Source organism: Furipterus horrens, unplaced genomic scaffold (genome assembly GCF_987537825.1).
Source record: "Furipterus horrens unplaced genomic scaffold, mFurHor1.1.pri manual_scaffold_6, whole genome shotgun sequence".
NCBI lineage: Eukaryota > Metazoa > Chordata > Mammalia > Chiroptera > Furipteridae > Furipterus > Furipterus horrens.
In genome coordinates this window covers 130,317,260-130,340,473 of record NW_028327176.1, presented here as the reverse complement: position 1 = coordinate 130,340,473, position 23,214 = coordinate 130,317,260, and the positions used below count along the sequence as shown (strand labels likewise).

The 23,214-nt window shown below is 35.1% G+C and overlaps 1 protein-coding gene across 4 annotated transcripts in view; it reads left to right on the top strand.

Annotated features, from left to right (window-relative positions):
• Positions 1-23,214, top strand: part of SNX14 (sorting nexin 14) — a 99,641-nt gene that overhangs the window by 65,366 nt on the left and 11,061 nt on the right. For 2 of the 4 annotated variants that reach the window (XM_090279637.1, XM_090279639.1), the window contains exons 16-20: positions 1,410-1,436; positions 3,252-3,384; positions 14,679-14,880; positions 17,040-17,123; positions 19,177-19,277. In XM_090279637.1, the coding sequence (XP_090135763.1) occupies positions 1,410-1,436; positions 3,252-3,384; positions 14,679-14,880; positions 17,040-17,123; positions 19,177-19,277 (547 nt within the window). The remainder of the gene's footprint in view (positions 1-1,409; positions 1,437-3,251; positions 3,385-14,678; positions 14,881-17,039; positions 17,124-19,176; positions 19,278-23,214) is intronic. The other 2 variants (XM_090279638.1, XM_090279640.1) reach the window with 1 other exon arrangement.

Below are 23,214 nucleotides of genomic sequence, written 5' to 3'. Positions count from 1 at the left end.
GTGGAGAATATATGCGTTGCGTTTTTTGACATAACCAAGGGTTGTAGAAATAGTGAATTTTTTGAATGTAGACTATTTATTCTTAAAATATGCCTTAGTATAAGTAGTATACATGTAATAACTTTTCTAAAAGATGAAAAATATTTTTTTGATTCTTTGTAAAAATATCACTTTTTCCCTAAAATTTATATATTACAGTCATGAAACACTGACTTAATTTAACAGAAATCCCATCCATGCTATTTAAAATAGCATTCTTTACCCAATCCATGTGTCTGTTCTTTCATTTGAATACTTTCTCAAACCTTTTCTTAGCATCACTTGAGAAGGAGGTGAAATTTCTACCTTTTTATAGACTCAGGGTGTTTGGAGTCTATACTAGAATATTAAGCTTAATGAAACTCCAATATAGGACCATTTAAGGTGAAGTGATTCTTTGATCTTACAAACCCACAGAGTAAGTCTAAGTCAGGGTCCTAATAACTTTATAGATGGAAAGTTTTCTTTGCCACTTTGTTCTCAAACACCTAGTTGTCTCCAACATATTAATGCACTATTTTGCTGGCTTGAAAATAGAAAATAAACAGGAAAAAAAAAGTGTTCTTTTCATTCTGAGTACTGATTATGTTCTTTTATATTAAAGTAAGTTTTTCTTGTTATTGACCTAATATTAACAACCAGTCTTATCAGGACTCTGCTTAATGACTCATTCAAGACTATATAGAATAAGTAAAAGACTTGGTTTATATTCTTCCATTGAAAATTTAGTGTAACATTGTTAATTTGCTGTTAAATGACTTAAAATATGTAAAATATTTATTCATATATTTTATCAAAACTAATTATATCTTAAAAGTAAAATTGTAATGCATATTGTTTCGTTCCATACTCAAAGCACAACTTAAAAAAATATTTAGAGATCTTTTGTTAACTTTGCTTCTTAGCTTAAAACATACTTTTTAAATTATGCAAGCTAAGAATGTATGAAGCATGCATAATTTTACCTAATACAGACATAAATTCCATGCTGGAAAATACAGATTTGCTTTCTGTGCTAAGTTTTTGGTAGCTTAGTTTCTGCATACTTTCCACTTTGTTGAACAGGTGGTACGCCTAAATGATGGCAAAAAATACACAATTATTTTCTGACACACTGTGTTTTTAAGAGCTTCTTTTTAATGATCTAGAATTCATACCCCAAAACTTACCCCAAACAGCCCTTGTACTTTGTTTTTGTTTCCTTTATAATGTTATTCATAAGAATTCCTTCCCTTTGCAAAGATGAATGTTGTCCATCTATAGCTTTTAAGCTTTTAAATTTTGTTTTGTGTTCTAAAGTGAAACTTGTTTAATATCTGGGCTTTCTCTCTCTCTTTTCCTTATATAATTTCACATATCTGTTATTGCAGAGGTAGCCTAAGTTTGGATGATTTTCGGTAAGTTTTGAGACAGCATGTAATTCTTTTTTGTGTAAGTTATTGCTTAAGTCCAGAAGGTACACCCAACTACCTAAGTACAACTAAAAAGGAAAATAATGAAACACTGTGCTGTTACTGCCTTTATACCAGTTAATTGGGGTATCTTTTTTACATTAACCTCTACTTTGATTAAAGATATCCCATGTTTGAAATAGCAGTATATCCTTGTCATCATAAAATAAAAATGTCGGTATAAAAAAATAAAATGATGAAACCAGTACCTAGCTTTTCAAGGTTACTGACTCATTTTGGGGGGGGGCGGGGGTTATTAATTTTGCTAAGTTAATTTTAGAATTATTTGCATTTAAAGAATTTTTTAAAAGCAAGAAGTACAATATTTTTGTATTTCTGGGCATAATCACAAGTGAGATAATTTAGAAATAAGTCACATTTCAACAAGTCCAATTATTTTATAATCTGTCTAGGTTCTAGAGACTAGAATAATTATCTAAATTCTAGATGTTTAGATTTAAATAATTTGTCAACATTTTTGTATTTGTTTTTGGAAACATTTCTATCAGAGAGAATTGTGTTTACAGTTCTGGATTTTGAAAAGCACTAATTGCATGCTTGTTTAAATGAAATAACCTTTTAGTTTAAGTTCCCTTTTTACTACGTACCACTTTATTATTAAGAGTATTTAAGTTTTAAAATCAGTTTGATTTTCTCTTTGGACATATATAACATGTGCATGTTATTATATACCTGGTATAGTTGAAGCTTTATCAGTTTACTTCTATTTCTTTAATTGTTGCATTATATTAGTAAATTTTGTCTGTAGAAATAGTTGCTATTCATTAAGCATTTAAAACAAACTTTCTTGAATTTTAAAATAGTCATTTTTATTTGGGTATCTGTTGTAAGGGCAGTACATAGTGAGCATGAGTTTTAAATTGGATAAAAGTTATGTTTTTATTGTTGAAACATGGAGCAGTACGCTACAATGGAGGAAATTTGGCTTTTTTAAATAGTTGCTTTCTAGCTATTTGTGCTTTAGAAATTTACTTTTGAAAAATATTACAAAACCAATCTATATTGGTTCATTATGATTAATAGTAATACATGGCAGAGCAGCCTGCTTTCTTAGGCTACATTTACTTTTATTCTTATACTCAGTACTAACCCTTCCCTTTGGAAATTTTTCTTTTTATTACCTTGAAGTTAAATAAGATGCATTTTATATTCCACTTTTCTTTTGATTATACAGTTGTATTTTGCTTAAAAACTTTCAGTCATAGAGGACAGAATGTTTTTGTTAAGTTCTGTCTAAAAATGAGTACTGAGAGCAATGGGGGGGAAATGGGACAACTGTAATAGAACAACAATAAATTAATTAAAAAGTTTTTTAGAAGAATGAAAATAATGAGTACTGAAAAGGTTATAATTTTTTTTTACACTATTTTATTTTAGCAGTACTCTACTTTGAACTTTGTCTTAGCACATTAAAAATAAATATTTCAAAATATTTATGGCAATAAGAACTAGATGCCACTAGGGGGCTCTCATTTTAAAAACATTTTAGTTCAGTTAATGTTTTAAAGTAAAATAGGTAAATTTCAAATGTTTGTTAATAAATATTGTCCCATTTATGTATTGCCTCCATTTTAAAACTTTAAATAATTTGCTTTGAGATGTTTAGCCAGCCCGTGACTGAGAAATCCAAAAGGTTATGTTAGCTATAACTTCACAACTATTTTTTTTATTATTATTTACAGTAAACTAGATTGTTGAGATAATTTGCTTGTGATTGATAAATTTTTATTCAATATCTAGGAGCACACAGAAAAGAGGAGAATCATTTGGAATCAGCAGAATAGGTAGCAAAATTAAAGGAGTATTCAAAAGCACCACCATGGAGGGAGCAATGTTGCCTAATTATGGTTTAGCTGAAGGTGAAGATGACTTCGTAAGTAAATATTTTTCAACTTGATGCATGTATAACTTCACACTTACACTGGTATAAAATAATTGGATGTGCTCACTTGTTATTTTTCCTTTTCTTTATCTTCTTATTTGAGGCTTCCTTTATATTCCCCATTCTTCTGTATCCTGATCTTATCCATTTCCAACCATATACTCCAGACATACAGAGTTGTTCATAGATTTCCTGAACTCTTGCTACTCAAGCTGTGATGTATGGGTCAACTGCATCAGCATTACCTGGGAGCTTGTTATAAATACAGATACTCAGGCTTTATCCTCGACCTACTGAATCATAATTTGCATTTTAATAGGATCCCCAGTTAATTTATATGCAAATTCCACTCAATGTGCTCTTTTATATCTCTACATTTTGGTACATGCTGTTCTTCTTGAAATGCTCCCCACCTCACCATGAACCCTTTCCGAGTCCCCAAGAAGAATGTGAAATTTCTTCCTTTGTACTCCTATTAACTCGTATGTTAAAGCATATCCCATATTGTATTTGAAATTATGTGGTTATGATTGTCTTCCCTACCAATTAGTGATTTCAATAAAGGGAACTACTGTCTTATTTGTACTTCTCATTTGTTTAACCAATCTTTATTGATCCCAAATTCTCATTTTGCTTTTTAATGACTTTGAGCACTGGAGATAAAATAACTAACACATAGACTTTGTAGGGGAGTCACAAGATGGCGGCAGAGTAGAAGGATATATTGTGCACCTCTTCCCAGAACCAAACTGGAAATAAAACTAGAGGGGAACAGTCACTCAAGATAAACTGAAGACTATCTGGAAAAGACTTTTAACAAAGGACCGGCAAAAATGCCATGAGACTGGTAGAAAGGGTGAGGTTGTTAAATGGACTGGCCCCATTTACAGGGGCAGTGGACTGAGGCAGTAGCATGGCTGTGGGAGCATCCCCTTGACAGGAGAGAAGCCAGGACCACAAACCAGGCTCCCAAGCACAGAGCGCCAGTGCTGGGATCAGACAACCATGTAGCATCCAGCAGTGAAAATCTGTGGGTTTTTTCTCTGCTGGGAAGAAACAATAGCCACTGGAGACAGAGCGACAATTTTTTCTAATTCTTAAAGGGGACAAAACACAGGTTTTGTGTTCGCAACCACTCACCTTGGGTCCCAGCAAAGGAAGGACCATGCAGATTGGAGTCACTCAAGGAGAGTCTGAAGTAGAAGGCACTGGGGAGAGAAGTGGGAGCAGCCATGGGGTTTTCTGTGCCAAGATATACCTGGATTCCACAGCAGCCATCTTACTTGAGAAAAGAAGCCTCTCTCAGGGGAAAAGCAATTACCTTACCCTGTGGGATATCACTCACGCCACCCTCCCTCTTCAGTCTTGCTCCCTACACCCTGCATCTGTTTTTTTCCTTTTATGTGGTTTGTTCGTTTTTTTGTTTTGTTTAGGGTGGGTTATTTTTTTTTTTCTTTTCTTTTTTCTTTTCTCCCATCCTGCATCTTACATCTGTTGAGGATACAGGAACATATACAGACTCAGGGGGTGTCAGATACAGGCTGTAGGGCGTAGTCATTCCATATACTTTCCCTAGAAACAGAGAGGCACTTCCCCTTCACTGGAGAGCCATAAAAATAGAAACACCCTCTCAGTTTCTGGCAAACCCAACATCTTGGCTATGGAGGCCCCACTCATTTGCCTACTAGGAGCCCTGGCCTGCTAAGTCCAGGGAAATAATGCTGGACAGACTCAGACTAGTGGCTTGGGGCAGGGGCACATACCTACCATCTTTCCTGAAGTCTAAAAGGCAACTACCACTGGAGTCCCAGGAGTCCCATCCCCCTGAGTCCACCAGAAGTCCTCTCAGAAACAGTTGGGTCTGTGACTAATTTAAGACTGAAAGCAGGCCGGCAGGCAGAGACAGATCCTGTGGTGACTTGGAATGTTTGCTGACAGCCTAGACCCAGTGCTGATAAAACCGAGCTTTGCAGAGCAGGTTGGCCCATCCTGGGCACAGATGAGCCTGGAGGAATGAGCCACAAACTGGATTGCTTGTAGCTTTGAACAGGCTGCTGAGGGCTAGATATGGATATCACCTGACATTGATTTAAACTAGCCTCTGACAACATCAGAGCTGTATCCAAAGGGAGAACCCAGCAGGCAAGCATTAAACTCTGCTACAACAAATGCCACTTTGTTCTTATTATTTTTTCTTTTTCATAGCCTTTTAAAATTTTTCTTTTTTTCCTTTTATTTTTGTTACTCTATTTTTTCTTTCATATCTTATTTTAGTCTTATGTTTGATTGCCCCTTTTTTCTTTTTTTTCCTTTTCTTATTTTTGTTATTTTTTTCTTTTTCTTTGTCCCTTTTTCCTGTTTTCCTTTTTCATATTATTCATATTAGTTCTCTTCCCTTTTCCCCTCCCATAATAACTTTTTGGTCCTTTGGTCTTATTCTTTTCCCCCTTTTTCCCTTTCCCTAACAGTCCATTTCTCTTTCCATTTTTATTATTTAATCTTTTGTTGTTGACATTGCTAGTGTTGTAGGGGGAAAGTTGCTTGTTTTGGTTTCTTTTTGTTGTGTTGTTTTGCATTGTTCTGTCAGCACCTTTAAAACAGCATCCAAGACGTGGTAGGGGTTGAGCCCCTCAGCTGGAAGGGAGATTCCACCAGTGAACAGGCCAGCAACATTCAGGACCCAAATACAACAGCAGAGTCTACATGACCCACTAAGAGGTCATTCCTAGAGCATCCAGATCAGGAGATTGAGGAGTCTGTACCACTGGGTCCCACAGGACTCCTACCATATAAGCCAACCCCATAAGACAAGGAGTCAAAGCAGATCTATCCAATACATAGAAACAAACAAAAAGAGACAGCTAAAATGAGACTAAACCAAACCAAACCAAAACAAAAACCTCCAAGCAAAAGAAAAGAAGGAATCCCCAGAAAAAGTTAAATGAAATTGAGGCAAGCAAATTATCAGACATAGAATTCAAAGTAATGGTTATAAGGATGCTCAAAACTTGAGAACTTCATCAGCATGAAAAACGACCTAGAAACTATGACTAAGAACCAGTCGGAAATGAAGAATGCAATATCTGAAATGAAGAATACATTAGAAGGAATTAAAAGTAGGCTAGACAAAGCAGAGGATCAAATCAGCAATTTGGAAGACAAGGTAGAAAAAAATACCCAATCAGAGCAATAAAATGAAGAGATGTGGAAATAACAAGGATAGTCTAATAGAGCTTTGGGACAACATGAAATGTACAATATTCGCATTATAGGGATAACAGAAGGAGAAGATAGGGAGTGAAGGATAGAAAACCTGGTTGAAGAAATAATGATAGAAAACTTCCCCAACTTGGTGAGAGAGAAAGTCACACAGATTCAGGAAGCACAGAGAATCCCAATCAGATTTAATCCAAAGGGGCCCTCACTGAGACACATCACAATTAAAATGGCAAAGTTTAAAGACAGAATCTTAAAGGCAGCAAGAGAGAATCATTAGTTAACTACTATGGAGCTTGATAAGGCTGTCAGCTGATTTCTCAATAGAAACACTTTAGGCCAGAAAGGATTGGCATGAAGTATTCAAAATGAAGAAAAGCAAGGACCTGCAACCAAAACTACTGTATCCAACAAGGCTATCACTTAAAATTGAAGGTGAAATAAAGAGCTTCCAAGACAAGAAAGGCTGGAGGAATACATTTCCACCAAATGAGGAATGTGAGAGATGCTAAAGGGATTGCTTTAACAAGAAGATGAAATAGGAACACATGTACAAAGGGAAAATATAGCAATGAATAAGTATCTACCAATAATAACCTTTAATGTAAATGGATTAAATGCTCCAATCAAAACACTGGGTGGATAAGAAACACAACTTGCATATATGCTATTTATAAGAGACCCACTTCAGAACTTAAGATTTACACAGGTTGAAAGTGAAGGGATGGAAAATTTATTGCATGCAAATGGAGGCAAAAGGAAAACAGGATAGCAATATTTCTATCTCACAAAATAGACTTGAAAATAAAGACCATAACAGAAAAAGGGAGCTGTCCAAGAAAAGGATATAACCCTTGTAAACATATATGGACTCAATATAGGAATACCTAAATATTTAAAAGAATCTTGGAGGACTCTAAGAAAGAGATTGACAGCACTACTGTGATTATAGGTGATTATAACACCCCACTGTCAACAATGGACAGATCTTCCAGACAAAAAATCAACAAGAATATACCAGCATTAAATAACATACAGGATCAAGTGGATTTAATTAGTATATACAGAACATTTCATTCCTAGGAAGCAGAATACACATTTTTCTGAAATGCACATGGAACGTTCTCAAAGATAGATCACGAAGTAGGACACAAAGTAAGCCTTAACAAATTCAAGAAAAATTGAAGTCATATCAAGCATTTTCTCAGAAAACAATGGCTTGAAACTAGAAATCAACCTTGAGAAAAAAAACTCAGAAACATTCAAATACATGGAGGCTAAATAACACATTATTAAATAATGAATGGATTAACAATGAGATAAAGGAAGAAGGACCCAGAAACAAATGAAAGTGAATACACAGCAACCCAAAACTTACGGGGCACAGTGAAGGCAGTTGTGAGAGGGAAATTCATAACATTACATGGCTACCTAAAGAAGATAGATAAATCTGAAATAAACAACCTAACCATATACCTACAAGAACTAGAAAAACAACAACAAAGCCCAGAGTGAGTAGAAGGAAGGAAATAATCAAGGTCAGAGCAGAAATAAATGGCATAGAGACTAAAAAAAATGCAAAAATCAGTGAAACCAGGAACCAGTTCTTCGAAAAGATAAAATTGACAAACCTTTAACCAGACTCATCAAAAAGAGAGAGTATACAAATAGATAAAATCAGAAATGAAAGAGAAGAAGTAACAACCGACACCACAGAAATACAAAGGATTGTAAGAAAGTACTATTAATAGCAATTTGCCAAGAAATTGGACAACCTGGGCAAAATGAATAAATTTCTAGAAACAAACAGTCTTCCAAAACTGAATCTGGAAGAAGCAGAGAACCTGAATAGACTATAACAACTAGTGAAATGGAAGCAGTAATCACAAAACTGCCCGCGCACAAAAATCCTAGACCAGATGGCTCTACAGGCAAATTTTACCAATCATTCAAAGCAGAACTAATAACTGTCCTGCTCAAACTATTCCAAAAAAATCAAAAGGAGGGAAGACTTCCAAGCTCTTTTTATGAGGCTGGCATTATCTCATTCTAAAACCAGGTAAAAACACAACAAAGAAAGAAAATTACAGATCAATACTCTGATGAAGGTAGATGCTAAAATCCTCAACAAAATATTACCAAACTGGACTCAGCAATCATTAGAAAGATTATACACCATGACCAAGTGGGGTTTATTCCGGGGATGCCAGGATGGTACAAATGTGATATATCACATAAACAAAATGAAAGAAAAAAAAATCACATGATCATACCAATATGTGCAGAAAACGCATTTGATAAAATCCAGCACCCATTTATGATAAAAAACACTCACCAAAGTGGAAATAGAGGGAGCAAACCTCAACATAATAAGGCCGTATACGAAAAACCTACAGCCAACATCATACTCAGTGGGCAAAAACTAAAAGCATTTTTCTTCCAATCAGGAACAAGACAAAGATGTCTGCTTTCACCACTCTTATTCAACATAGTACTGGAAGTCCTCTCCTCAGTGATCAGACAAGAAGAAGAAATAGAAGGCGTCCAAATTGGAAAAGAGAAAGTAAAACTGTCATTATTCTCAGACAACATGATATTGTACATAGAAAATCCTGTAGGCTTCACCAAAAAACTACTCAACCTAATAAATGAATTTGTCAAAGTAGCAGGATACAAAGTCAATTTATACACCAATAATTAGCTTTAAGAAAGAGAAACTAAGAAAACAATCCCACTTACTATTGCAACAACAACAACAACAAAATAAAGTACCGATGAATAAATTTAACCAAAGAGGTAAAAGACTTTATACTTAGAGAATTATAGGAAACTAAAGAAAGAAATTGAGAAAGATACAAGTGGAAGCATACACCATGTTCATAGATTGGAAGAATAAATATCATTAAAATGTCCATACTACCCAAAGAAATTTATAGATTCAATGCAATTCCTATTAAGATACCAATGGCATATTTCTCAGATCTAGAACAAATATTTCAAAAATTTATATGGATTTATATGCTGAATAGCCTCAGCAATCTTGAGAAAGAAAAACAAAGTTGGAGGGACCACAATACCTGATATCAAACTATACTACAAGGCCATTGTAATCAAAACAGTCTGGTACTGGCATAAGAACAGATGCATAGATCAATGGAACAGAATAGAGAGCACAGAAATAAATCCATGTCTCTACAGTCAGGTCAATTAATTTGACAAAGGAGGCAAGAGCATACAATGGATTAAAGACAGTCTCTTCAATAAATGCTGTTAGGAGATCTGGACAGGTACAGTAGTCTCTCTATATCACGGTTCACTTATTGCGGCCTCACTGTATCACAGGATTTTAAAAAATATTACATTTAATTATTTATCATGGATTTTTCACTATATCGTGGGATTTTGCAGTACTGTATACGTATGTTCTTAAAGTTACGTAGGTTTAAGAGTGTAGAATATGTTTAAGAACATAAGTAGTGTTTATAAAAGTGCAGAAAAGGTTAATAAGGGAGTGGGAAAGGTTAATAAGGGACTGAGAAGGTTTATAAGTGTGTGGGAAGGGTTTATAAAGGCTTAAAATATATATAAATACTAAAAGAAATGTAAGGTTCCTACTTCGCAGATTTTCACCTATTGGGGGGGTGTCTAGAACATAATACCCGCATTAAGTGAGGGAATACTGTACATGCAAATAAATGAAACCAGACCACCATCTTACACCATGCTCCAGAATAAACTCAAATGATAAAAGACAAATATAAGTCATGATGCCATATAATCCTAGAGGAAAACAGAGGCATTAAAATTTCAGAGGTTTCATGTAACAATATTTTTGCTGATACATACCATAGGGCAAGGGAAGTAAAGGAAAAAAAAAAACATATAGGACTACAACAAATTAGAAAAGCTTCTGCACAGCTAAAGAAACTATCAAAATGCAAAGGGAACTGACTATGGAAAAAATACTTGCCAATGATACATCGGACAAGGGTTTAATCTCTAAAATAAGTAAAGACTCAACATCAGGAAGACAAACAATTCAATTAAACAATGGGCAAAGGGCCTGAATAGACACTTTTCCAAGGAGGACATACAAATGGCCCATAGAGATATGAAAAAATCTTCAACATTACTAGCCATCAGAGAGGTGCAAATTAAAACCAAAATGAGATCCCACCTCACACCTCCCAAAATGACTGTCATCAATAAATCAACAAACAACAAGTGCTGGTGAGGATGAGGAGAAAAGGAAACCCTAATGTACTGTTGGTTGGAATGCAGACTCGTGCGCAGCCACTATAGTAAACAGTATGGAATTTTCTGAAAAAACTAAAAATGGAATTTCCTTTGACCAGTAATTCAACTGCTGGGAATGTACCCTAAGAATCCTGAAACACCAATTCAGAAGAAGTTATGCACCCCCATATGCATAGCAGCACGATTTACAATAGCCAAGGTTTGGAAACAGCCTAAGTGCCCATGAGTGGATCAAAAAACTGTGGTACATTTACATAGTGGAATACTATGCAGCAGAAAAAAAGAAGGAATTCCTACTTTTTGCTACAGCATGATTGGAACTGGAGACTATTATGCTAAGTGTGAAGTAAGGTAGTCAGTGAAAGACAAATACCATGATCTCATTTATAAGAGGAATCTAATGAAGAGAATAAACTCATGAGCAAAATAGAAGCAGAGGCATAGAAACGTTGAACAGACTGACAGATGTAAGAGGGGATGGGGGCTGTGGGAACTGAATGAAAGAAAGTGAAGGGATTCATGAAGGAACATATATGAAGGACCCATGGACATGTACAGCAGTGTGGGGACAATGGAAGTGGTGGTCAGACTGGGTGGAGGGGTTCGAGGGGGGGGATAAATGGGGCAACTGTTACAGCATAAACAATAAAATATTTTTTAAAACGACAAAGTTTGCCCGTAAGAATTCCACTAACCTGGATGTAAAAGGGAGGAATCGTAGTGAATGAATTGTTAGTAACTAAGTAACAGAGGGGGAACAGAAGAATAAATAAACCCATTTGTGTTCCTTACACCTTCCTTTTGACATCTTTATCATTGCATTGATGAATCGTTAAGGAGAAGCACTGCTTCTTTATAATTTAAATGGAAGAAAATCTTATTTAATTCTTTTTTTCCTTTTAGATAATTCAGATATAGCATATTTTTTCTCTTTAAGCTCTGTTTCTCCTTAAATAGAATAAAGACAGTAGCCCAGAGAAAGGAGTCTTTTTTTCAAAATATTGTTTGATTTTTGAATTTTAAGCATATTATGAGGTCTGTCCAGAAGGTATCCAACCACATAATATGAAAAATAGAGACTTTTATTGAAGAAGATACAAGATACAAGAAACATTGTACACTGCATAATGATGCCTCAGTCCCCTTCAAAGTAGGCACCTTGGAACTTCACACAGTTCTCCCAGTTGCCATCAGCTGCCCTGTCTTACTTTCCTGAATCTCATCAATGCTCTGAAATCTCTTTCCTTTCAAAGGTGATTTTAATTTTGGGAAAAGCCAGAAGTCTCAAGGCGCCAAATCTGGGCTGTAGGGGGCTGAGTCACCTGGTTGATTTGGTGTTTTGCCAAAAATTTCTGCATGAGACGTGATACATGAGCAGGCATGTTGTTATGAAGCTGTCAATCACCAGTTGCCCATGGCTGCAAACTGCTGAATCATCCAAATAGTTTCCATGGAGGAATGTTCAAGCTTAACACTATATTTGATGCAGATTCATTACTTTACTTGCTCAGCCATTTTGAATGTGACGGCCACACAGTACATAGGTTCACTTAACATGTCTAGCATCTCCACCGAATAATACAGTAAAATCATCATTGTTTACGTATGCACATTTCATTCCACTCTCCTTGGCTACCAGGTTACATCTACTTTGCACAAACAGTTCTCTTTATATTAACAGTGACTGGACGTTTTCTGGACAGACTTGTCATGTAATCTCAATTTTAAAAAATAATATAGAAAAGTAGAAAAAAATTAAAATAACCACCCATAAGCCTACCACCCAATAACCATTTCTATTAACATTTTGGTGATTTTATTTAAAAAAAAAAGACAATTCTCCCTTCTTACCTCCATCGATGAGTCTATATTGTATATAAAATTTGCTGTCCTGCTCTCTCCCCACTTAAAATTATAACAAAAGTATTTACCCATGTTACTGTGAACTTCTCAAAGCATAAGCTATATTTGCTTCAGAAATAGAAGGGTATCTTTAAAAAACAGAGTTCTTACCCTGGCTGGTGTGGCTCAGTGGATTGAGCATCAACCTGCAAACCGAAAGGTCGGGATTTGGTTCCCAGTCGGGGCACATGCCTGGGTTGTGGGCCGGGTCACCAGTTGGGGACGTGCAAGAGGCAACAAGTCAATGTTTCTCTGATATTGATGTTTCTGTCCCTCTTTCTTCCTCTCTTCTCTCTAAAAATAAATAAAATAAAATAAAAACAAAACGTAGACTTCTCTTTGATAGTGGCACAAGGAAGAAGGAAATTCTTGATTGGAACCAAAGAGTAATAATTGAAAGTAGGAGAAGAAGGCAAAGTAATCTCTAATACTCGGAGAAGAAAAGGAAGTGGTTGATGTGGTGTTGGCCCTTACAGAGATTGTGTCACTTAGAATTTAGAGGGCACTGTGCTAATTCTTAGTTGTGGGACCTCATGGAATCTTTTTTGTCTTGCTTAGGAATTTTAGGGGAAAGGAAAATTGTCACTTATGATTTTATTATAGGGAGAGCCATTTTAGGACTAGAACAGGAAAAGGGATAATTGCTAAGGGACTGTGTATGGGGAAGAAAAAAATTCACTTAGAAGGTAGGGTGCTAGAATTCTGGAAAGAAATTTTCCTCCACTACTTGTTTGCTCTTAAGCACTACAGCCTTTGAATCATTGCCTGAAAAAGTGTGATAATCTATAATATTTTGCCCCCTTTAACATGAGTCAGAGATATCTAGGTGACCAGGTATAGTTATAATGTGCCAATTCAGAAGTTCTCTTTCAATTTAATGAGATAGAGACAATTTTTTTCCTTCTTATCTGTGTATATTTCTAGAACATGTTTATTTTTTGAAATAATAATTGTTCTTCAAGTAATCGTTTTTTAAAAAATTATTTTAACATTATTAACATTTTAGAAGCTAGGACATTAAAAAAGTCTTAATTATATGGAGGTGTGTCCCTTTCAGACTCTTCTAAATTTTATATTATTTAATTCTGCAGTGAATACTTGTGCCTTTTTCCCAGTTTAAGATTTTTATTTGGAATAAACACTTTTATTAGAATAAATTCCCAGAAATGGAATTATTTGGTTGAAACTATTTCATGGGTTTTTATAAATACACAATGTCAAAAACGTTTTCTAGAAGGTTGTGCCAGTATGTCTAGTAATCTGCAATACAGGGTGGGGAAAGTAGATACAGTTGTGAGTCCATGAAACAGAGTTTATTCTAATGTTCTTATTTATTAATTATTATATTACTTATTTGTATTATAACTGTATATTTATGTAATATATGTATATTTGGGTGGGGCAAAAGAAGGTTTACAGTTGTGAGTATGCAAAACAGTTTACTGTATTATTTTTTAATTTATTATTTTCCATTCCAGCAGCTGTTTTGCTTATCCTTTCATATCACAGATCCAGTTTATCTGTGCAATCTTCATCAATGGCTGTTAACATTTATAAAATTCTATATCCCTAAATGAAAAATATCAGTACATTAATTTTTACTTTTTATTACCAAAGTAAAATATTTTTCTATGTGTTTTAAAGATTATCTTTTCCAGTAATCTGAAGTGTCTATTTCCTATTTTCTATTGAATTTTCATATATACATGATGTAACAAAACCTGGAGTTGATGCTGGCAACTTGTTATTTTTATTTTTTATCTTTATAGTTTCAGTAGAAAATTTGATATTACCTAATTTCGTAAGTATTTAAGAATTACAGAATTTATATGGACTCACTGCTTTATAGTTCTGTGTCAGGCCTGAAGGTCCTAGAAATATTACATTTTTTCTGGCAATTGTTTTTCCAGATTGAAGAAGGTATTGTTGTAATGGAAGATGATTCTCCAGTGGAAGCTGTGAGCACACCTAATACTCCCCGAAACCTTGCTGCATGGAAAATTAGCATTCCATATGTAGACTTTTTTGAAGATCCCTCCTCTGAAAGGAAGGAGAAAAAGGAAAGAATACCTGTGTTTTGTATTGATGTTGAAAGGAATGATAGAAGAGCAGGTAAGGAAGCTTTATGAGTATGTACCTTTCTTAAAAGATTCTGGGTAGTCTGTATTTATCAGGAATGATAAACTTTTTTCATTTATAACTATTGGGTGTGATTGTATATACAAAAGATAATTGTGTAGAACAAAAAATTAAATGAAAGCTTAGGATTTTCTAGGTTATCTCTATTCCTAGTTAATCAATTATTTTGTTCAACCAATACTTATTGAGTAGATGTCTGCAACTGCAAGGTACCTAACAATCCAACACGGCATTTTATATAATTTTCTTTTAATGGTTTTGCTTCCATTATCATTAGCCATTATACTTAATTGACTTATTTATGCGTATACCACTGTATGAGATCTTATACCAATTTTATTAAGACAGCATTTCTTCTCTGTTGTCAGCAGTTTAGAATTGATAAAAATATGCTCAAACACAACTTTAGAAGTTTTCTTCATGTTTTTTTTCTTTCTTTTGATTGTTTTAGGTGTGTATTATAATAATGATGGGGGTATACAGCATCCATAGCGAGTTAAATAGTCACCACGCTTGCTAGGCTTTGTCATGTGTCTAGTATTTAAAATCTGCCTCTTGTCTCTCAGGAAATTATTTAAAACTTCCTATTCAGCTATAATTCCTTATCAGTATAACTATATGAGCAGGTAGTAACTTTTATCTCCTTTTGAAAGATTTATGTGTGACATACTTTTAAAGGTTTGGGAATATACTTTTGTTTTTGCCTTTTTCGACAGCTATTTTTCAGTTTTGTTCTTTATTTTAAAAACTGTAACTTAATAATGAACCATAAAATCAGTACAAAAAAAATCTTAAAACTTTCATTCTAAGGATAATTTTTGTCAGCAGTGTGGTAGATTTTTACAGTCTATGTAATATGTGCTCTTTGGCAGCCATGGCCTCTGGGGGAGAAAAAGTGTATCATTTAAACACTACGTTGATTTTACGAGTGTAGCAAAATAGGAATTTCAGGATTTTTAAAACCAAAACTAAATATCATACAGATCTTTTAAGACCAGTGAAGAAGAAAAATAGAATTTTTCTTATGGTTTGTGACCATTGCAGATTGGTTTTCTTCTGAATACAGGTGTTTTTTTGGGGGGTTGTGGTTTTGGCTGACTTGATCCACTACATTTCCAAATCAATGCTAGAATGACATGAGATACTAATAATAGCAGTTAACATTTTTGAGGCACTTACTCTGGGCTTTGCACTGTGCCTTAGGGGATTATTTTATGTAATAGGTACAATTATTTTTATTCTAAGCAAACGAAGGCACAGTGAGGTTAGGTTATTTGTTCAAGTTTACATACAGGGTGTGGCAAAAGGTTTACAGTTGTGAGTATGTGAAACAGTTTATTCTTGTATTATTATTTATTAACTATTGTATTTTCTATATGAACAACTGTAAACCTACTTTTGCCCCATCCTGTAGTTAGTAAATGGGGTAACTGGAATTGGAATAGGCAGGCTGACCAAACTTATTCTTTAAACCATTAGTTATTTTTATTATTATTATTATTGCATTTTTTTTGGTGATGCTGGTTAACAAAATTATACTGCTTTTAGGTATAAACCATTAGTTTTGCTATTCAGTTTGGTAACCACTGTCCACATGGGGAAATTAAAATTAGGTTATATTAAAATTTTAGTTCTTTACTTATATAAGCCATATTTGAAGTGATCAATAGCCAATAGCTATGTTAGTGCAGATAATAAAAAAATCTATAGAATTTTCTGCAAATTCTATTGGACAGTGCTTTTCTATACTATATGAGATCAGAACAATTAATAGTTGAGAGATCCAAATTTGACTATAAATATTATATGAAATACATCATTATTGTGAAATTTAAAAATTATAATTACATAATTTTTTGAAATTTGCTGTCAGCTGTATGAATCTGTTGTAGAAAAAAATATATATTATTGATATAGCTTCATAAATAGATGAAATTTACCAATGTCTTCTAAATAATTAAAATTAAAATATGGCATAAAGTATAAATAACGTGATGCCAAGAAATAATAAATTATGAAGACTGGAATAATTTTTAGCTCTGTATACTCAGTATTTTAAGTACTGCATCCTTTTAAAATTATTTTGTAATTTTGTAAAATTATTTATTAGTGTGTATTCATTCAATTTACAGTTGGGCATGAGCCTGAACATTGGTCTGTCTATAGAAGATATCTTGAATTCTATGTACTTGAATCAAAACTAACAGAATTTCATGGTATGTTGTCCTTTTTGTATAAAACATTACATTTTAGCCTGAGCTTTCTTGAAAGCTGTTGAACCAGATTAATTTTTTGATTTTAAGTAATAGTAACAAGGAAATGTTATAGTGACACTTGTGTACACTGCTATTGATAATAGAAATAAACTTTTTATCTTATTTCTGTTTATATTTTAAAAGTTTTTACAATGCCTATTTATTGCTTTTTGAATAATATTAAAATGTGAAAGATAGCCTGGTAGCTCAGTTACTTAGAGAATTGTCCCGATATGCCACATTTGTGGGTTCAATCAACAGTCAGGATACATACAAGAATCACCCAATGAATGCATAAGTGGAACAATTGATGTTTCTCTCTCTAAAATCAATTGAAAAAAAATAAAAGATAGCTATTTTTTAACTGTATTTTAGAAAAGGTTCTTTCCAATTTAATTTTTATCTTGATATGGTATATAATTTAAATCACAGATTTCAGAATTGCTCTGTTCTTTTACCATTATCTTTCTTGGTAGACTTGTTTACTATGCATCATGTCAAATGTTTTAATTTAGCTCTTAGATTTAGATATGGAAACAAAACATGTAGATGTTTCTTTCAAAGACAGATTAATCAGAAAAGGAGAGCACTTTTCCTTTTTAGTTCTTCCTCTCACCTCTCAGTCTCTCTTATCTGTCCACTTACATTAGTTATTATCAGGGATATAGTTAGGAAGTGAGCCCTGGCTGGTTTGGCTCAGTGGATTGAGCGTCGGCCTGCGAGCTAAGTGTCGCTGGTTCGATCTTCCAGTCAGGGCACATCAGAGAAGGAAAACTCTGACTCCAAAAAACCTCCGCTGCCTTGCGGCATACCTCTTCAGGGGAAAGGCTAAGGGAGTAAACCCCGACAGAAAATCCGGAGCCGGAGTCCCTAAGGCGGGTTGACGTTGTAGTCAACACCGGCAACTCCTGCGGCGCACCTGAAACCAAGCTGTATTGACTCCGTCTTTCCCTTGGACCCTTCAGCTGCGAAGAGAGGGGGTTCTGCTGCATGGGCAACAGCAGACCCTCCATATCACCCTGCCCAGGCTCTGTAGCTTCAGCTTCACTGGAGAGGACACCCCAGCGTCATCGCAAGATGTCGATTCAACACGGGAGGAGACAGATACCGTGTCACTCCCGAGTCAGACTGCACAGCCATTCTCGGCGGTGCAGATAGACTCTTAAGAAGCTACACCATCGTCTCTCGAGACGGACGGCTGCCGACGAGTTAGGAAGTATTTTTAGTCCCTTTACATGTAGATTGATGGTTTTAATTTATATATTCTGAATTCTTTCATTTTAGTAAAGCTCTGTGGAATGTCTTGATCCAAATTCAGATTGGTTCAACTTTACTCTGAGTAAATCCCATGATAAGGAGATTATAGGAAGATACAACAAGGCCCCACTCCATACTTTTTGCCTAGATTTTGATTTTGTACTTGTCTGCAAATGGTTTTCTTTTTGTCTTTGCCAGTCTCAATGGATACTTGTCTTGTTCTTTCTCTGAGAACTTTTCTTTTTGATGTAGAGTTGAGAGAAGATCATTTATCTCCATATTTTAAAATCCCAGATTAACCAAAGTTGGTTGGATTCCTAACAATATTTTTCTATTTTTGGTACTAAAATTTCCAAAGTCAACCCTATCTGAGAAAGCATATGCATGGTTTTAAAATTTGTGTTTAAGCTTATATAGCATTGGCAATATAATTTTTTCCCCTAAGAAAGTAGGTATTTCTTTAGTAAAATTTTGTCTAATATATATCCCACTGATTTCAAAATAATTTCATGATCATTTTTTGAAGTTTTTTTTACTAGTATAGAGGGTTAAATATATATGTGTCAGTGAGGAGTAATGATATTTTGGGTATCAGTTGGTTCAATTTCTTTGAACTGTCTGTGCTCTGGATTTGTCAAGATTTTTTAAAGGATACATCTCTACAAGGCAGCATTGTGCATATGAATTTGTTATAGTAAATTCGGTTTTTAAAGTAGTAGCAGAACATAGTAAAAACTTTCGTTTATATTAATTTCAGGCACATTTCCTGATGCCCAGCTTCCTTCCAAAAGGATCATTGGCCCCAAAAATTATGAATTCTTAAAGTCAAAGAGAGAAGAGTTTCAGGAATATCTACAGGTATACCACCAACTTAATTTAAAACATTGCAAATTATAGCATTCTGTAATTCTCTTTTTCTCTCAAATGTACATGCTTTGCTTTATAAATACCTGTCAATGTAGATTTCTAAAATTCTTTTATTTAAATTTTTTAAAGTGAAGATGAATTATTGTCAAAAGTATACTTCTTAAAAAATTGATAAACTAATGAAATACCAGATATATTCTTTTTAAAAATATTATATTTTATTGATAATGCTATAACAGTTGTCCCAGTTTTTCCCCCATTGGCCCCCTCCACTCAGCACCCGCCACTCCCTCAGGCCATCCCCACACCACTGTTCATGTCCATGGGTCACTCATATAAGTTCTTTGGTTACTCCATTTTCTACACTGTGCTTTATATCCCCATGGCTATTCTGTAACTACCTATTTGTGTTTCTTAATACCCTCACCTCTTCACCCATTTCCCCACACCACACTCACATCTGGCAACCATCAAAATGCTCTCCATATCCATGATTCTGTCTCTTTTCTTTTTGTTTGCTTAGTTTGTTTTTTAGATTCAGTTGTTCATAAATATGTATTTAAGGCCATTTTATTGTTTATAGTTTTGATCTTCTTTTTCTTAAATAAGTCCCTTTAAGTTTTCATATCATAATGGTTTGGTGATGATGAACACCTTTAGTTTTTTCTTGTCTGGGAAGCTCTTTATCTGCCCTTCGATCTAAATTATATCTTTGCTGGTAAGTGCGATCTGCTGGATGCAGATCCCTGCTTTTTGTGACTTTGAATAGTTTTTGCCAATCTCTTCTAGCCTGCAAAGTTTCTTTTGAGAAATCAGCTGACAGTCTTATGGGAACTCCCCTCTAGGTAACTAACTGCTTTCCTCTTGCTGCTTTTAAGAGTATCTTTAACCTTTGGTATTTCAATTATGATATGTGTTGGAGTGGGCCTCTTTGCATCCATTTTCTTTGGTATTCTCTGTGCTTCCTGGACTTGCATGTCTATTTCCTTCACCAAATTAGGGAAGTTTTCTTTCATTTTTTTTTTTCAAATAGATTTCCAGTTTCTTGCTCTTCCTCTTCTCCTTCTGGCACTCCTGTGATGAGAAAGTTGGAGTGCTTGAAGTTGTCCCAGAGGCTGCTTACACTATTCTCATATTTTGGATTCTTTTTTTTTTTTTTTCTTGTTGTTCTGATTGGATTTTTTTTACTTCCTTATGTTCTGTATCTTTGATTTGATTCTCATCTTCATCCACTCTACTGTTGTTTTCCTGTAAATTGTTTTTTATTTCAATTAGTATATCCTTCATTTCTGACTGGATCTTCTTTATGCTGTTGATGTCCTCACTAATTTTCTTGAGCATCCTTATAACTAGTGTTTTGAACTCTTCATCTGATAGATTGGTTAACTCCATTTTATATAGTTCTTTTTCTGGAGTTTTGATATGTTCTTTCATTTGGGCCATGTTTCTTTGTCTCCTTGTTTTGGCAGCCTTCCTGTGTTTGTTTCTATGTATGAGATACAGCTGTTTATACTCCATGTCTTGTCAGTGTGGCCTAATGTAGTAGGTGTTCTGTAGGGCCCAGTGGCACAGCCTCCCCTTTCACCCAAGCTGGGTACTCAAGGTGTGTCCTTAATGTGGGCTGAGTATACCCTCCTCTTATAGTTGAGCCTTGGTTGCTGTTGGCAAATCAGTTGGAGGTATTTACCCAGGCCAGTCATTGCCTTAAGAATTAGCTGTGACCACTGACCGCCAACCTCTGCCCTTTGTGGAGGATCAGCTGTGCTTCCACATGGTCTATAGCTGTCTACTGGGTTGCAGGGCCTGGGGCTTCCTGGGTGTTGAAGGCCAACGTCAACCCCAACCTGTGTTGTGCCTGGGGCCGCCCTGCCTGAACCATAAAGCAATCTGAGATGGCTACTCCTTGTGCTGGGCTTAGAGATTCCCAAGCGAAGCTAGGCTGTGAACCTAGGCTGGCTGCTGCTAGTGCCCAGCCTGGGACCATGTAACAAGAGGTATAAGGGCTGGGGCTACCTAAGGCCTGCTGTTGCTTGTTTGAAAGGATTTAGGAAATTGTGAAGCATGAGCCAAGACCAGCCTTTCATATGGAAAAGCCACTGTTAACAGTTGTAAATTGGGTTGGATGGAGCCTCAGGGCATCTCTGGGGGGAGCAGTGCAAACAGTGTTAGCCAGGTTGATGGAGTCTCAGATATGGCACCTGCCTGCAGGCTATGCTGTGGGAGGGTTCTGAAAAGGGACAGTGGCCTCTGTCTGCCTTTTGGTCTGGGAGAAAGTTGTCTCCCAGCTCTCCCCTTGAGGCCTGACACTTTACTTCCTTCCTGTATGCCACTGCATTTCAAGCTGCTACCTTAGTGCTATAACTCAGAGGGAGTGAGTCTGAGTAAGTCTGTGTGTGGATTCTTTAAGGGGAACAGCTTGGGACTCTAGAATTTTCTTCCACTGACTCAATCCCTGCTGGTTTTTGTAGCCAAAAGTTGTAGGGACTTATCTTCCTGGCACTAGACCCCTGAGCTGGGGGCCTGGTGTGGGGCTGCGACTCCTTGCTCCTGAGATCCCTCCTGTATTTTTATCCACCACACGAGGATATGGAACCAGCCTGTTTCACGTCTCTTCCCCTCCTACCAATCTGGATGGATGTGATTTCTTTAATTCTGTAGTTGCAAGACTTTCATTCCACTTGATTTCTGACAGTTCTGAATGATGGTTGTTCTATAATTTAACTGTAATTCAGATCTGGTTGTGTGAGTAGGCAATCTGTGTTTACCTATGCCGCCATCTTGACCAGAAGCAAAATACCAGATGTCTTCTTAGAGGAAAAAATTTCTCATGTTGGACTTAGCTTTTGTGTGGGTAGTTAAAGAAAGGACCAAAAAGTTTGGTGTAAAAGATTAAATACATTCTGAGAATACTGGGTAATTTTTGTTACTTTTGTCTTATTCTTTGTTTGATTTTGTGTTTTGTGCTTTCTGATCTCTAGAACTTCCCTCCTGTTTTATTCCTCAATTCCTTTCCTTTTTCAATTTTAAGATGTTTTTCCAATTTCTTGGGGGATCTCCTGACTCTACCATTTACCAGTTGGCACTGAATTCTGTTTTTCTCAGAGTGTGGGCATTGTGTTATGTAAAAGATGTAACTCCCCCCCCTCCCATTGTTGGTACTGTCAGCTTAAAAGTTACTTATCTGAGACTTCTCTAAAATTAATGACCAACTTTCTTTAATCAAGTGCATAAGACCAATGTGGATACTTTTATTTTACTTCTTAAAACATCTTTTTTATTTGACATGCAGTTTTGTAGTTTTTATATAATGTTAACTCAGTTAAATTTGGTTACCCTATAGCCAAAAACAAGTACTTTAGAATTAAAATATTCAACACTATAAAGGGATATTTACATTTTACTTTCTGTATTTGAACTGTTGAATACTTGAACTCAGAAAGTAGTCTTTATATTTTTGTGTGTGTGTGTTGTGAAAATTGAAATATGAATTAACTGTTAACTACTACAAGGACATTTGAACACAACACATAGTGTTAACCTGTGTTATCGTTGATATCATTAACCCATTATTTGAACTAACTAATTCTAAAAACTAGAGTACCTCCTTCTAGAACTTTTTTCTAGTAATATGAAGTTAAAGGTTACAATACTATTTTGTATTTTTATATAAGGTGGGGCAAAAGTAGGTTTACAGTTGTTCTATGGATGATAATATAATAATTAATAAGTAATAATATAAGAATAAACTGTTTCATGTACTCACAACTGTAAACCTACTTTTGTCCCACCCTGTAGATTTCTTGCTCATAAAGTTTTGTAACTGTCTTATAGTTACAAAACTGAATATTAGGTAAGACTGGATTAATCTTGGCATGAAGAGGTCAGTTTGTCACATAAGAAAATAGTGTTGTAGAGAGAACAGACAAGA